The sequence below is a fragment of the Microcaecilia unicolor genome, chromosome 4 (genome assembly GCF_901765095.1).
Source record: "Microcaecilia unicolor chromosome 4, aMicUni1.1, whole genome shotgun sequence".
Classification (NCBI taxonomy): domain Eukaryota; kingdom Metazoa; phylum Chordata; class Amphibia; order Gymnophiona; family Siphonopidae; genus Microcaecilia; species Microcaecilia unicolor.
In genome coordinates, this window is record NC_044034.1 from 94423554 (window position 1) to 94435893 (window position 12340).

Sequence of the window (12340 nt, forward strand, 5' to 3'; positions counted from 1 at the left end):
ACACACATATAACCACTCACCAACTGGGAGATAAATTTAAACAAGTTGTCTAAAATTATAAGATTTCAGATAACTATCCACATGAGACTAAGTTTTAGCAGTAAAACATCTCACCCGTTTTGTCTGCAACAGAGGTTTCAAATTTATGAATCTGTAAAATTGAATTCCACCAAAAAGTAGGATTGAGATTAGCATTATCTTTCCAATGCATAAGAACCAGTTTTAGCACAGCAACCACTAAAATGTTCAGTAATTTTTGTTGGGAAACATCCAATTGATCTTGGAATAGCACAGAACCTAACATAATAATTGAAGGAGTAATTGGACCCTGTACAGGAAGAATGTGTGAAATAAAAGACCACACCTGACACCAAAATTCATAAGTTATTCTACAATCAAAAAAAGCAAAGTACCAGTGTGAGAGCCAAAGGACCAACACTTGCTTATTTCTGATCTGAAGAAGGGTTACCTTCTAAAGCTAATAAAAAATGTATTATCTTATTTTCTTTTCTATGTTTCGTTTTATTTCTATTTAGTACACACATTACCAAAATAATATGAAAAGGGGGTCATTTACCAACAGCATGCACTATTGCTTTATCTGTTTTGCTCCACTATTTAATGTTTCTCCCAACTCAGGTCTCGGTACATCAGTCAGAGTGCATCTCTCAGCAATATCAGCCTTTCATGACCTCATAAATAATAAATCAGTCTCCTCTGATCCTTTGGTTACACATTTTCTTAAAGGACTCTGGAATACAAGACTTCCTATTCAACTGCCTTCTCCACAATGGAACCTCAATTTCATACTTTCTACTTTGATTTCTACTCCTTTTAAACCCATGGATTCCATTAATCTTATGTTTCTTACCTGGAAAACTCTTTTTTTCTTGGGGCCATTACGTCAGCCCAATGAACTGGTGAAATCTAAGCTTTGCTTACTTATCCCCCCTACACCAGATTTTTTTCCTACCAAAGTAGTCCTTCGGACTCACCCTTAATTTCTTCCTAAGATTGTTTCTCTTGTTCATTTAAATCAGGAAATTTGCCTCCCTGTATTATTTCCACAGCCTCACTCTCATCCAGTGGATCAACAATTGCATACCTTAGACTGCCGTAGATCTTACTAAACCTTTTCTCATCTCAAGCTTTTGGGACTCCAGTATCCAAAAGAACTCTTGTTTCATTGGATTGCTGACTGTATATCATTTTGTTATCAACAAGCCAATCTGCCTCTTCCTTCTTGCATTGGACACCATCTTTTGAGATAGTGGTCTGCATCTATTGCTCACCGCAGTGGAGTCTCTTTCATTGACATCTGTAAAGCTGCAACCTGGTCCTCTTTACATACTTTCTGCAAATATTACTGTATAGACTAAGGGCCTGATGCAAAAAGCTTACTGGGCTGGCAACGTTTGTTTTATACTGGTTGTAGCCAGTCTAAAGCAAAAGTTATTTAGAGAGTAATGCACAAAGGGGTTTTCTGTGGCTTTAACAACAAGCTCATTAGTATTATAATGAGCATTCCGTGTAATGCAGAGCTCCAGCGCACCTAGCTTTAATGAGTTAGATTTTACAGCAGCTCTAGAGCTTTTGGAGAGGAGGGGAACACAAACAGGCAGCTGCAAAGGCCTCGTGCAACTTTGCAAATGGTAGAGCTGACGTTGTAGCTGCTCTTTTCGACCGTGAGAAGTTTAGAGCAAAATCCTGAATAGCCTTGTCTCGTTCTTGAGGAAGAAAGGCTTGTGCTTGTAAGATGTCAATAAGAGCGTCTATGAATTGGAGTGATTGGGATGGAATGAGATATGACTTTTCCCGATTATAAATCCCAAAGTCTGAAGGGCTGATTATGTGACTTGAATGAAATGAAGCATTTTCTGCTTGATTTATTTATTAGGATTTATTTACCGCCTTTTTGAAGGAATTCACTCAAGGCGGTGATTGTGCACCAATGAGCCAATCATCCACATATGAATTGACAAAGATCCCAGATGTTTGCAGGTGAGCTACTACTACTGCAAGGCATTTGGTGAAAATTAGAGGGACTGAGGAAAGGCCGAAGGTAAGGACTCTGCACTTGTAATGAATGTTGTTGAACTGAAAGCAAAGGTACTTCCAATTAGGTGGATGAATGGGGATATGAGAATTGGCGACTTTTATATCTAGCGATGCAAGCCAGCTGCATTGAGTTAGTAATGGTAGGATAGTCTGTAAAGAGTATATGTGAACCGTCTTCTTTATGAACCAGTTGAGATGTCCAAGGTAGGGAGCACAAACAGGCAGCCTTTGCAGCTGCCTGTTTGTGTTTCCCTCCTCTCTGACAGCTCTAGAGCTGCCATAAAATCTAACTCGTTAAAGCTAGGTGCTCTGGAGCTGTGCATCACACGGAATGCTGATAATAGTAATGAGCTTGTTGTTAAAGCCAAGGAAAACCCCTTTGTGCATTACTCTTGATGATTAAAATAAGAGGACAAATTACAAAATAATGATTATAACTGTACGATAAAATTACAGAGCTCAGAAAAAACAGATTCAGAGTCAGAGAAGGTACAACTAAAGCAACTGCACTGGGTTCCCAGAGCTGCCATTGCCCAGTGCCAGGAGCAAGTTCCCAGGCCAGTCCTATGTTTCTGATAATGCCATTAGGTCCTACAATTCTGATTTAAATGGGTAAAATCCAGAGCTGGTAAAGAGGTACCTGACACCCGGCATAGGTGAACCTTTAGCTTTGTGGCCCCACTTCACCACCAAGAGGTTTTTCAAGCCCCCTTCCCATGTACACCACCTCTCCCCCTTCCTACCCCTCCATAGTCCAGCATATCCCCTTCCCTACCCCTTGTGATGGTTCCAGCATTCTCCGCTTCACAGTATGTCCAGGATCTCTCTTTCCCATCCTCCCTTCCTATAAGGTGTCCAGCATCTCTCTCCTTCCCTACTTCCTCTTCCATGAGGTATCCTACATCTCCCCCTCCCTTCCACCCCACCCAAGGTATTCAGCAGCTTCCCTTACCTTTTCTTACCCTCTCCAGACTGGCACTAGCATGACAGCCAGGGTGTCTAAATAAGACTCATTGTGGCCAACGCAGGAAATGAGCATCTGCATATGCTTAAGACCTGCCAGGTCCTGCACCCTCTGAAACAGGACATTTGGCATTGTGATCAGGCTGGTCCTGATATAATCAGGGACTACAAATACCCTAATGCTTTGAGCTGAAAGTTGAAAATCAGAATTGGCCATAAACATTTTCCTTAATTGGGCAGCTTGGCAGCTCTGCCTTCATGCCACAATGGGCCTCAATGCTGCCCAATTGGATAGTAGGGAACACAAAGCCCCAGATTCTTGGCACCTTCAGAATGTGTCACACTAGGCATATATCTGGGTTACCTTTGTCTAAATTTGGCCCTGAAAAAGACAATAAAAAGGAGCAATTACTTTTAATTTGGAGACTATCCGACCCTCTTTACCATTTTTTTAATTCAGCCATCATTAAGGACAAAAGAACAGTAGTGATGGGAAATACCATAGGAGTCACACAATGTATATAAGACTAATACTATAGATAAGAATTTTATTAGGGTCATTGCACTAATATAAAGTATGTAAAAATCTACATTGTGTGGCTCCTCTGATATTTCCATCAGCTTCCTTTGGCAGTCTCCCCTCTTTTTTTTTGTGCATAATCCAAGAAGCACAAGAGCTCAACTACCCAAAATATCAGATGTCATAATCTGAAGCTAGGCAGTAGTACCAGAGTTTACCAAAACAGTCCATGCCATCCAGAACAGGAGGAACCAGGCCTTCCCCCTATTGCATAAGTGGACCTGCTTTTCTACACTAGGACCAAATCTGAGTTAGCTCAGCCCATGCACTTGATGATGACACGACGAGATTTGGTAACACGAAACACTGTATCCAACGCGTCCGCCCCCTCCTCCCAGCCGGTGCCAGTTTGGGAGGCCGGTCAGGTCTGGAGGATCATAGAGAGCGGCGCTCTTCCACGAGTGGAACGCGATTTCTTTCGACGGCCTACACGGCCGAGGATCCTAGCTACGCCTGCGCAGTGCGGGAAAGTTTGAGGCCTGGAGTGGCGAGGCGGCGGGAGGGATGGCTGCCTCCTTGATCTGCAGCCGGCTCTCGGTCGGGCTGAAGACAAAAAGCGGCCACACGGCGCTGAGTTCCGCTGCTAAGGTAAGGGTGCGGAGGGGAGCGCGGCCTTGGAGTCAGGAGCAAAGGTAGAGGGCGGAGAGACGGCGGCTCCCTATTTTTTTTTCCTCTCTTCTGCTCTGTCTCCGGCCTGTCGCTTAAGTTGGGAACTTGCCTCACTAGCCGTTTGCTTTACTGCAGCCTCTTTTCCTATGTGATGATGATGGATAGTGCCTCTGGCGGCGCCAGTTGTTGTCGGTCGGGAAGAAGAGCCGAGGTTATACCTAACCGACGGGACGAGTTGTCCTTCAGATGAGCTGATGACCCCAGGGTGGTCGTCATTAGTCGCCGAGTCGACCCTAGGCTGCGCTGAGTGCACTCTTGAGGGGAGGGAAGGAGCAGGGGTTACGGGATCAGTCCACGTCAGTGTTTACATTTAGGAGATTTTTGTGTATTATGGTGAATAAAAGGGAGTCTATACTTGTTAAAAGTAAATACTTTTGAAACGAAATGTAGGTTGCATTTTCCATTCAGTCGATAGCCATTTGCAGAAAAGTCAGGGGATATGAGGCAGTGGTTTATTGTGGATTTGCAAATTGGCCAAAAGACGGAGTAGGTGTAAGGGTACAGGGACCTGCGCAGTTTACCATATTCATAAGTAATATTGAGAAAAGAGCTGCCATTGAGGTGATCAGAATTGTTGTTTGAAGAAGTTTAGAACAGCAGAGGACTGTGAGAAGGGGGGTGGGGAAAATATTTACAGTGTGTCAAATGCTTTGTAGATGTCCTGGTGACATTAAATGATAATCCTGACAACACATATGCTAACACAAGTTCATGCCCCATACCCATTTTCCACACCATTTCATACTAAATGTTAAGCCAGCATATCTTTCAATATGTTCCATCTTTGCTTATACTCTAGTCTGTCTATGAAAATGGTTTATTACATATTGTGTTGATGTACTTAACATACTATGCCATACTTTGTATTGTTTGAATATTTTTACAGTTGTAATTGTCAACTGCTTATGTTTGACTTATTCTTGCTGTACACTGCCTTGAGTGAATTCCTTAAAAAAGGCAGTAAATAAATCCTAATAAAATAAAAAATAAACATTAGTGTGACCATGCACTAACAGTGCAGGCTAATTCACATATTAATGGTTGATACACTTTAGTTGAAGAGCTGCTTAATTTGCAAAAGGATAATGACATTATTCTCCGTGTGTGTGTGTCAAGGACAGCTATAAAATGCTGGATTCCAAGATAGGCGTCACAACCCAAGAAAAAGTTCTTTGAGCCATTTCAGACAATATGTTGAAATTTTCAGCCCTGAATGCTATGGCTGCTAAAGGAATGGAGAACAAAACTTAGAATACTTTGCTATAGGTTCATGTTGCAACTGCAGCTTGAGTATTGTGTGCAGCAGTTCTGATCATCTATCTAAAAAACAAAACTACATGATAAAGGGGATAAAACACCCTCTTCACCCCCCCCCCCTTTTGAAGAAATACTAAACAGATTAGAGCTCATCATCTTGGAAAAGAGATTACTGAGAAGTGCTATGGTAGAAATGTGTAAAATCATAAAGTCACAGCAGCTGTATTGACTGCATATCCAGGATGGGCAGGAGCGACTCGGGATCACTTTTGCCCTGAAGAGCCACTAGACAGGGCATCTAAAGGTGGGCCTACAGGTAGTCATTGGGGGTCCCGTGGGGGACTTTCTCTTTTGGCAGGTGGGGAGGGGTCTGGCGGCCCAGGGGACTCCCTTTCTGCTGGGAGGGAGGGAGGGAGGGAGGGAGGGTGGGGCAGTGGTTTCCGTTTTGGCTGAAACCAAGCAGCAAATTCTGGCTGCAGATTCAGTTTCGGTTACCCTCTAGTAGCTGATAACTTTTCATGCCCGTTTCCTTTTAAACTCTTTCAAGTTTGATGAAAGTCTAAATTCAAAATAAAAATAATGAAAAGGTATAGTAATGAATAGTGATAGGTTTACTGTTGTGCTTATTTTTCATAATCCTTTAGCAAACAGTTGATAGCAATATGTATGGATGAGTTGGTCTTGAATATGTAATTTAAGCAGGAAACTTTTTTTTTTAGACAACATAGGTCGTTTTCAGTTACAAATGCTTTTCATCTTAGCATCCTGATAGGCGCTCATTGCAGCAGTTTAATATAGGAATAATATACATAGTAATAATTATTGGAGGATAAAGAAAATGTAGTGTACTCTTTTTGCCTACCCCCAATAACACACACACTTCTCTGGTGTATGAAGCATTTGATAGTAAGAGGTTTTGTGCTGTAAATAATCTTTCGTAATTTTTTTTTTATTAGGAAAGGTGGCTTGAGGCAGAAATGGGCCTTTCACCAGCCCTCTTTCCTCCCCCTCTCTCTAAGAGAAAAATTACCTAGGCAGAACTTTTGTATTGGAGCAATTCTTGAAAGAGAAGGGATAATATTTATTTTCTTTCTTTCTTTCCTTCCTTCCTATAAATCCAAAAACATAAATTTACAACAAACATATTCCCTATCCTTATGCTGGTTTGGATAGTAATCAATATAGTCATATTTATATGCTTAATAGTGTGTTCTGATTTTAAACTGGAAAACTTGTTGATGTTTTCCTATTTATCAAATGTGAGAACACAATGGGTTGAACCTATAATTTTTTTAGTGAGGAGTGTCCTAAAATCTGCATTTGTGATGCTGCAATTAAGTTTAATAGCATTTTCTTTATAATCTGCTTGAGGTATAGAGGGGCATTTTTGAAAGGACATCCAAGTTAGAATTGGGATGTCCTGCTCATAACGTCCAGAAAAAGTCCATCTCACAGCCATTTTCAAACAGGAAACACATTGAGTTTCCTCTTCAGAAACTAAGTGAGAATGTCTAAATTGAACATCCATTTTACAAACTGAAATGTCCGAATTATGAATGCTCAAAAACCAAGGATAAGGACATCTGGCAGCATTTTTACAGAAATAGCCACACAGATGTTCTTGTGGAGCAGGGGGGCAACCTAGTGGTCACTGCAGTGGACTCTAAACAAGGCACCCAGGTTCATATCCCCCTACAACTCTTCCCTCACCCCCCCCCCGAGCCCTCCAGGAACAGTGAAATACCTACTATGCCTGACTGTACATCATATCAATAGGATTCAAGCTTGCAAGTGTCATAATTATTTAGATACAGTAGGTATATATCTGAACCTGGGTCCCCTGGTTTACAGTCCACTGCGTTGACCACTAGTCTACTGCTTGACCTGCTCTCTGCTTTGTTCAGAATGTCTATAATACCTAATGCTGTCATAAAGCCTGGCATTCCTTTCCAGTTTCACTTTCAGGGGAGAGGGAGGGGATTAACAACCACTGGGGGATTAATGAGGGGTCATGCCTTGATCTCCAGTGGTCAGCTGCTCAGTCAGAGCACGTTTTTGTACCCTGGATGTGACTGAAACAGGTCTAAATAAAAATGCCATCATTTTAGACTTGGATGTTTCTTCCTGTTCACTTGTTGCTGTTGGACTCCTAATTTTGGGCCCTCCCTAGTCCCACCCAAAACACGCCCACAACATGACCCCTTGCTATTTGTCCAAATTCTGTTGCTCCAGAGTCACAATTTGGACATTCTTGGCAGATGGACATCTCAAAATGTTCATGTGCTTTGAAATTGAGCCTGTAGGGTTCCAATGGTTGAATCAGGTGTTGTATTGGACTGTACTGCCCTGCAGATAGTAATAGTTCCTTGTAAGATACAAGGCTGGAATTTTTCTCAGGAAACTCTGTGGATTACTTCTTGTTAAATGTATTATTATTAAAAAAATTAAAAATGTGTCCACAGCACTCACAGAGCTGGCTCCTATGGTGTTTATTTAGGAGCTCTTTAGAGCTGACAAAACATTTTGTGCAGCCAGAAAAAATGTTTTTTTTGTTCATTTCTAAATGGGACATGCAAACTTGGATATTTCCTTGTCCCTGGATGGTTAACTTGCCTTGAACTACTATTGAAAAGATATGAGCTAAATCGAAATAAATACATGCCAGCTTTGAAGTACAGGCTAGGCTGTAAGTAACAGCGGTCTGTTTATTCACAGGAGGAAAGTACAGTTTTTGGATAATTGTGGGATACAAGCATGAATAAATAAATAAAAATAAAATAACTCTGCTGGGCAGCTGGGGGATGCAAATGCATATGTTTCAGATGGAAAGATTGCCAGCCAGAGTCCAGAATGAAGAGGAGAAAGAAGTTCTTGGAACCTACTTATTACTACTACTACTACTTCTTAACATTTCTAGACCGCAACTAGGGTTACGCAGTGCTGTACAAAATAAACAGAGAAGGACGGTCCCTGCTCAAAGGAGCTTACAATCTAAAGAACGAAATGTCAAGTTGGGCAGTCTAGATTTCCTGGGTAGAGGTGTAGAGGTTAGGTGCCGAAGGCGACGTTGAAGAGGTGGGCTTTTGTCACTGCTGTTGCGGCAAAGAATGTTTGTTGGTGGTGTATGACTGCACCAGGGATGGTGGGAATGATAGGGGAAGGGCAAGATCTATTATTCACATTGGCTGTTAAAACTGGTATTGTATTGGATTGTTGTGATGGTTTCTGAGTTTATGTTTCAATCATTTTTATTAAAGTTCACACAGTCAGCTGTTACATTTCTCATTGCATAATTGTTTCCACAATTACTGTTGACATACCATCATATTTGTATTTTATCTTTTTATTCCTCCCCCAAACCCTCCCCTCCCTCCCCTTCTATGTCCAATAACAAGCAGAGGCAGCGTGAGCAGCAGCATCTAGGATTATAGGTTCAGTATCTGGCTCCGGGCTGTTGGGGGTCAAAGTGTCCCAAAAGGGTACCCATCTGCATTCAAATTGTTTCCTCAGCTGAGGTTGGTTCCGCACTTCCAAATGTTCTGTACGTAAAAGCATGAGCATTTGAGTTCGCCAGTATTTTAGTGGTGGTAGTTTATTCCCCAGCCACTCCTGTAAAATTGCTTTTTTTGCTACCACTGTAGCTCTTTTTACAAAGTCTGTAAGTCCTTTCGGCGTGGGCTTGCTTAGCCTTGGATGTCCAAAAAGCAGCTGTGGATCATAGTTCCATCTTCGAGACCAAAGCTCTGTTACTTGCCAGTTTCTGAGTTTATAAAAATCATTATACATAAATTTATATGGATGCAATTTGTTGGAGATGTTTCAGCTATATAGAAACAAATTTAAAAGAAAGGGAAATGATATACCGCCTTTCTGAGGTTTTTGCAACTACATTCAAAGCGGTTTACATAGTATATTCAGGTACTTATTTGTACCAGGGGCAATGGAGGGTTAAGTGACTTGCCCAGAGTCACAAGGAGCTGCAGTGGGAATCAAACTCAGTTCCCCAGGATCAAAGTCCACTGCACTAACCACTCAGGCTAACAGAAACTATATTATCAGGGTTGTAATCAAGGCTGAGTGGGTTGTTTACTAAAGCTTAGCTTCAGTTATCTGTAGCAGGGCCCATTTTATTCCCCTAAATTTCTTCCTACCAGATTGTGCCATCCAGGCAATAATATTTGCTGACTTTATATGTGAGCCACCACAATTTAAAGTTAGACAGTTTAATGTTTTAATAGTAATTTTTTTAAATCTAGCGTCTGCTTTTTGTATTAGGCCTGCCTTTTTATCGCAGTCTGTTTCCACTATTAGTTTCTCTCTTTGGTCCCTTTTTCATTGTGCATTTTTCAGCACTATTACCATCTTTAAGGTTTGTCTTGCTTGTTGTCTAATTTCTCTTTAAATCAGTCTATTAATCCTGTGTGAGCCTATGCTGATAGGAACTGTGGCAACCAGTTGAGCTGTTAGCAGCATTCAGTGGCAGGCAGGGTAAATTAATCACTTTTCCTATGTTTTACTAGACCTGTGGTTCTCAACCAGTACCACATCAAACCTCCCCAACCTACCACTTAGGACTAGCAGGGGTATACAGAGCCCCAGGCAAGGGTTGTTTTCAGTGCTTCCTGATTTTCCCCCCTTTCTTTTTGTGAGACTTATCTTTCCTGGTTGAGTGTATCAATCCTATGGCCTTCTCTCAAATTGAAGCAGACTGGGCTGCTATTGGCCAGTATTGGGAACAGGTGGAGGGGGTGGTCAGAGAAGGAGAATTGGAAAAGGAACTGGCGATGTGCAACTTGTCCCTTTCCTGTCACGCTCCTGGGTCTTGATTACATGATAAAAAACAAATTTTACCTGCCCCTACTGACAGCATCACAGAGATTGAATCCTCTCCTTCATGCTTAGTTTTCAACTGCTTTAATTAATTAATATTACCCACTGAAAGGAATAAAATCTATATAACTGTAGAAAACCTTTCTGGTTCCCTTTGTGTGGTAGCAGTGGGTCAGGTGGTTTACATGTTGGATTCATTTCTGCTTCAGGCAAGTTGGAGGAAAAGCAGCGATGCCCGATTTCTTTTCTCTTTGCTAAGACCTTTTTTTTGCTTTGGTAGGCAGCAAATAAGAAGCATTAAGCAGGTTTTGACCTGCAGTGCTGACATCAGGGTAATATTGGATGTTCCACATTCCTAGCCTTTTGATGTATTCATGCTGTCTCAACGCCCTCCCAGTTTGTGATAGAGTTATAGTAGTTCAGTCAGTGATTTTGATTTAGGTACTAACAGCCAGCAGCACCAGCAGTCTGTCCAGTTAATGGTGGTCCAACTTATAAAGAGGTTGGCTTCGGCATTGCATCGAAGCCCAGGACACTGTTCAAGTACTCCTAGTAGTGTTTGTTAAAGAAAGCTACACTGAAAAGATAGCTTTTGGTAAAATGGTTACCATTGCCTTCAAATGTGTGTTAATTTCTTAAACAGCAATGCAGCTATGGGATGGTACCTCTTGATCTTGTCTAATGTACATATGATAATGGCGTCCTTGTTTCTAGAATCTTAGTGATTGGCATAGTCACATACTGAACAGTGGATAGAAGGCTCAAACTAAAATTTGAAGTTTGGAAGTCTGTGTACCAGTAGTTGTGGCATTCTGCCACAAAACTACTGGTTTCCTACTGTTTTCTTTCTTTTCCTCCTTCATCAGTGTACCCGAGGTAAAACTGTCTACTCATCCCAGCAGGCCTTACTTTCCACTTTTTGTGTAGTAGTGGCTAAATTGCCATTCACTAGAACTGTATTCAGTTGCAAGGCTCCTGTTATATGGAATTCACTGCCTTTTGATATTAATATAGACTATAGAGCCACGTTAAAGGCTTTTGAAGCTTGCTTTTCAGCCAAGCTTTTCCATAATGGCAATGGGATAGAATAGACTCCAGGGCTTTGGGTTCATTAAGCAGAACTCTAAAATATTGGTAAGGAGTGTATAGCAAGGTGAATACTGAAAGATGCAAGAGTCTAAGTTCAGTTTGATTAGGGGCTGAGGAATGAGGCCAAGATAAAAGATGGGAGAGACTGGAGTTAGTTTGATTAAGTATTGAAGTCAAGATTAAAAATGTGGTTAGACATGTTTGGAATGGAAGGGGTGGTGATATGTGGATTATTTATTTGTTTCATTTTGCTGTATGCATGATGGGATGTAGTGTGGGTAGGATTGTTGGTAAGAGTTGGAACAGGATTGGTGGTGGTTGGAGAGGATATGATTTGGGTTATTTATAATTGTTTTATGTATCTATATAAATAATTCTCACCTCCAATTCTGAAGCTCACTGTGTGGCAGGGAAACACTGAAGCCCTGTACTGTTGTAGGCTGTCAGCACCACTCACTCTCACTCATACTCCCGCCCTCAGCCACGCCCCATCCGGACATAATTCGCAACCCCAACGTTCTAATGAAGCCCCCAAGCTCCACCCACTTCCGTGAAGGGTTCGTAACTTCATGGTGGTGAAGCCTCTCCACTGACCATGTCTCTCTGTCACGCCCTTGCGTCGAACGTGATGACGACGAGGGCGGAACAATTTCGGGGAACGGCACACGCGCCACCCTGCCGCCCACCCCTTCCACCATCACGCGGTTATTCCTCCAGCCGCTCATAGCCCTAACTCCCTCCCGGCACCGCTGTCTCCTTCCTTTGCTCTGCGCCCACAGCCGTCTCTCACTCTGTCGGCCGCTCAGTCCCTCGCGCACTAACCACAGCGATTCTCAACGCCAACATCCGGCACACAGCTGAGGCTTCAAAACTGAAGGAATGGACTCGACACAA

At 42.0% G+C, this 12340-nt stretch overlaps 1 protein-coding gene across 1 annotated transcript in view; it reads left to right on the forward strand.

Annotated features, from left to right (window-relative positions):
- The first annotated feature begins 3952 nt into the window (after positions 1-3952).
- Positions 3953-12340, forward strand: part of SUCLA2 (succinate-CoA ligase ADP-forming beta subunit) — a 145911-nt gene continuing 137523 nt past the window's right edge. The window contains exon 1 of the mRNA XM_030200494.1: positions 3953-4189. Within this exon, the coding sequence (XP_030056354.1) occupies positions 4106-4189 (84 nt within the window). The 5' untranslated portion in view covers positions 3953-4105. The remainder of the gene's footprint in view (positions 4190-12340) is intronic.